Raw genomic sequence first — 2904 nt, forward strand, 5'->3', positions numbered from 1 at the left:
TATTATTTGGCACAAAGAAACTGTCCACAGAGCTGTTTTGATTTTCTCTGCATTGTAGCAATTCTGAGTCCCATTTCATTGCAGTCCTCAGGAAGAGACGGTCTTACAAAATAAAATTATAATAATCCCCTTCTTTCCCTATAGCACACAGAAAACTGATCCAGGGGCAAGGTAGGAGTGACATTTATTGGTGGTCACATTCTGAAGAAAGTTGAGCATTTCTTGACAGTTTCCATTTCTTATAAGACAATGGGAGAAGGGAAACACCTCCTCTGGACTGGTTCACACCTCCTCTGTACTGGTTCTCAGGCTGCTGCTGGGGTTGTGGCTGGGAATGCAGAGCCAGCCACCACCATCGTAGGCAGGGGTGGACAGACCCCTGCTCTCCTGTTGCCCCCTGTTCACTGCAGACCCTCCTTTCTGCCTCCCCATGACTGCTGCTCCAAGCTCTGGTCCTATCTCCAGCAGGATTCCTCACCAGTTCTGGCCTGATATTGGTATTGTGTAAAAATGTTTACCTCCTGTTATATTTTAGATGGGCACGTTGCCAGACCCTCGTGTTTAGTCGTGGGACTTTTGGAAGGTGGTTGGCTCAAGGGGGTACTACACTCATGGACAGACTCAGCACTGCACTGCACTGCTCTTATTTATTATTTATTATTTTTATTTTTATTTTTTTGGCATAACTGGGGATTGAACTCAGACCCTTGCACTTTCCAGGGAAGCACTTATTCCACTGAGCCAGTTCCCAAGACCACTGCATTGCTCTTGATGAGGTCATGTGCTGCCTGGAGGTGGGCCTGCTTGGAGGTGGAGCCCTGGGGTGTCACAAGTATGTACTTTGTTCTGCTGAGCAGCTTTCCTCACAGCAGGCCTCCACCATATTTTTTGCCTCTGAGCCCATCCACCATGGTCTGAGTCCTCTAAAACTGTGAAACACAAGCAAACCTCTCCTCCCTCAATTTGCTAGTGTCAGATATTTTCTCCCAGTTACAGAAAAGCTGACTAGTACAGTTCCCTAGAGTTGTTCAGATAGAACAGACTTTTTGGAAATTCTTCAAACTTTGTGAGTTTGTGCAGACTGTTGTCTGTTTCCCTCTCTTTCCACTATTCCTTTTCTCCCTCCTTTCCTCCCTCCCTCTCTCCCTGCTCCCACACTGCCCTTACTGTTTATTGAATCTAGGACCTTCACACTGAGCCAGTCACCTGCACTCACATTTTGTTTTGAGACAGCCTTACTAAATTGCTAAGTTGGCCAGGCTGGTCTCAAACTTGTGATCCTCTTGCCATAGCCTCAGAGAGTGCTGAGATTACAGGTCTGGGCACTACACCTGGTATCATGGTTTGGGGTGTTTGCAAGGGGAACAGTACAATACAGGACATATTTCATAACATTATTTTATAATCATCCAAAGAATCATATACAAGAAGTGTAGCAAATCTGTCCACACACTAAAGACCAAATAATCTAGCTGAGGGCCTGGATCCCAATGTCCTGCATGAGTCCAGCTGAAATCCTAGGGCCTATAACAATGCCTTCTGCAAGTCTAACTAGAGGCCTAGAGCCCATGACAAAGTCTCATGCAGACCTGCTTCACGGATCTGTGCTGGAAAGGCCCAAGGTCAGTGGGGGAAGCTAAAAAGTCTATGCCAGCAGGATGAAGGATCTGTGCTAGCAGGCTGAGGCATCTAAACTGGAGCCAGAAAGAATTGCTCAAGGTAAACATCAGAGCTAACCCTAAAAGTACCACAGCCTTCCTCAGCAACAGTGAAGTCCTGAGCTCCTCCAGTGATGGGGAAAGCTGAGTTTCCATCAGGAAAGCCAATGTGCCAAGCTTCTCCATGAGGATGAGCAGTGCACCATCTTCCCCTCCAGAGCCAGGAAGTGATGTTCAAGATGAGGACCAGAGCTCCCCCAAAGTGAACTGTAGCCATTCTTAGTGACAACGAAGGTCCCAAGCTCCTCCAGCAAAAAGAATAGCCAAGTTCATCAGAAAAGCTAAGGTCTTCTAGCACAACAGCCCAAGAAAGCCAGGAGAGCCAGCGGCTCCCAGGGGCTCCCAGCAGCTCCCAGGGGCTCCCAGGGGCTCCCAGTGGCTCCCAGCAGCTCCCCTACAGCTTCCCTAACAGCCTGCTGATAGCTTTTCCAGCTCTGCCTCTTTTTTTTTTTTTTTTTTTTTTTGAAAAAAACCACATAGCACTTTATTATCAATACAGTGATGAAGGACAAGTCTTCAAGGACAGGTCTTCAAGGACAAGTCTTCATGGGGCTGGAGCGGGTCCTGAAAGCAGAGAGGCGGCGCCTACTTGCCAGCGATGAGCGGGTTCCGCAGCACCACGATGACAGAGTCCCCACGCAGGAACATCTTGGAGATGTAGCGGTCCTTGTTGACTGGCTTGGACTTCTTCTTGCCCTTGCCGCTTTTGGGGACCTCAGTCCACATCTCTTTCACATTCTCCAGCACCATGTTGCAGTGCCTGTCAAAGGCCTTCACCCGGCCTAGCAGTTTCTTGTTGTTGCGGCAGTTGATGAGCACCTGGGTGTTGTTCTTGACTGACTGGGTCAGCACAGAAAGTGGACCCGTGTTAAATTCCTCCTCCTCCCGCTTCTGCAGCTCCTCTGGGGTCATCTCACTCTTGGGCTTGTTGAGGAGGCTCATGGTGGCAGCTGCAACCTCCGTGTTACTCCCGTCTCGCTCGCGTAGCTCCGGCCTCCCCAGCTCTGCCTCTTATGTTGCTGGCAGCAACCCTCAAGTGAGCCTCCCACACCCAGCACCATCCTAGGTCAGTTCATCTGGGTGTAACAAGTTGACCACCAGTTAGAAATCCACTACACCTGGCTCTGTTGCCCCTGCCTTGAAGTCTCTGGTTTTCTTCTTCTCCCCATCATCCACTCTCCTTCAG

At 49.2% G+C, this 2904-nt stretch overlaps 1 protein-coding gene across 1 annotated transcript; it reads right to left on the reverse strand.

Moving 5' to 3' along the window:
* Positions 1 to 2280: 2280 nt before the first annotated feature.
* LOC101592471 (small nuclear ribonucleoprotein Sm D2) lies at positions 2281 to 2674 on the reverse strand. Its single transcript, XM_004640147.2, has one exon. It carries the CDS (start codon positions 2658 to 2660, stop codon positions 2304 to 2306), a length of 357 nt encoding a protein of 118 aa, XP_004640204.1. The 5' UTR covers positions 2661 to 2674; the 3' UTR covers positions 2281 to 2303.
* Positions 2675 to 2904: the final 230 nt, after the last annotated feature.

The sequence above is a fragment of the Octodon degus genome, unplaced genomic scaffold (assembly GCF_000260255.1).
Source record: "Octodon degus isolate 3935 unplaced genomic scaffold, OctDeg1.0 scaffold00119, whole genome shotgun sequence".
NCBI lineage: Eukaryota > Metazoa > Chordata > Mammalia > Rodentia > Octodontidae > Octodon > Octodon degus.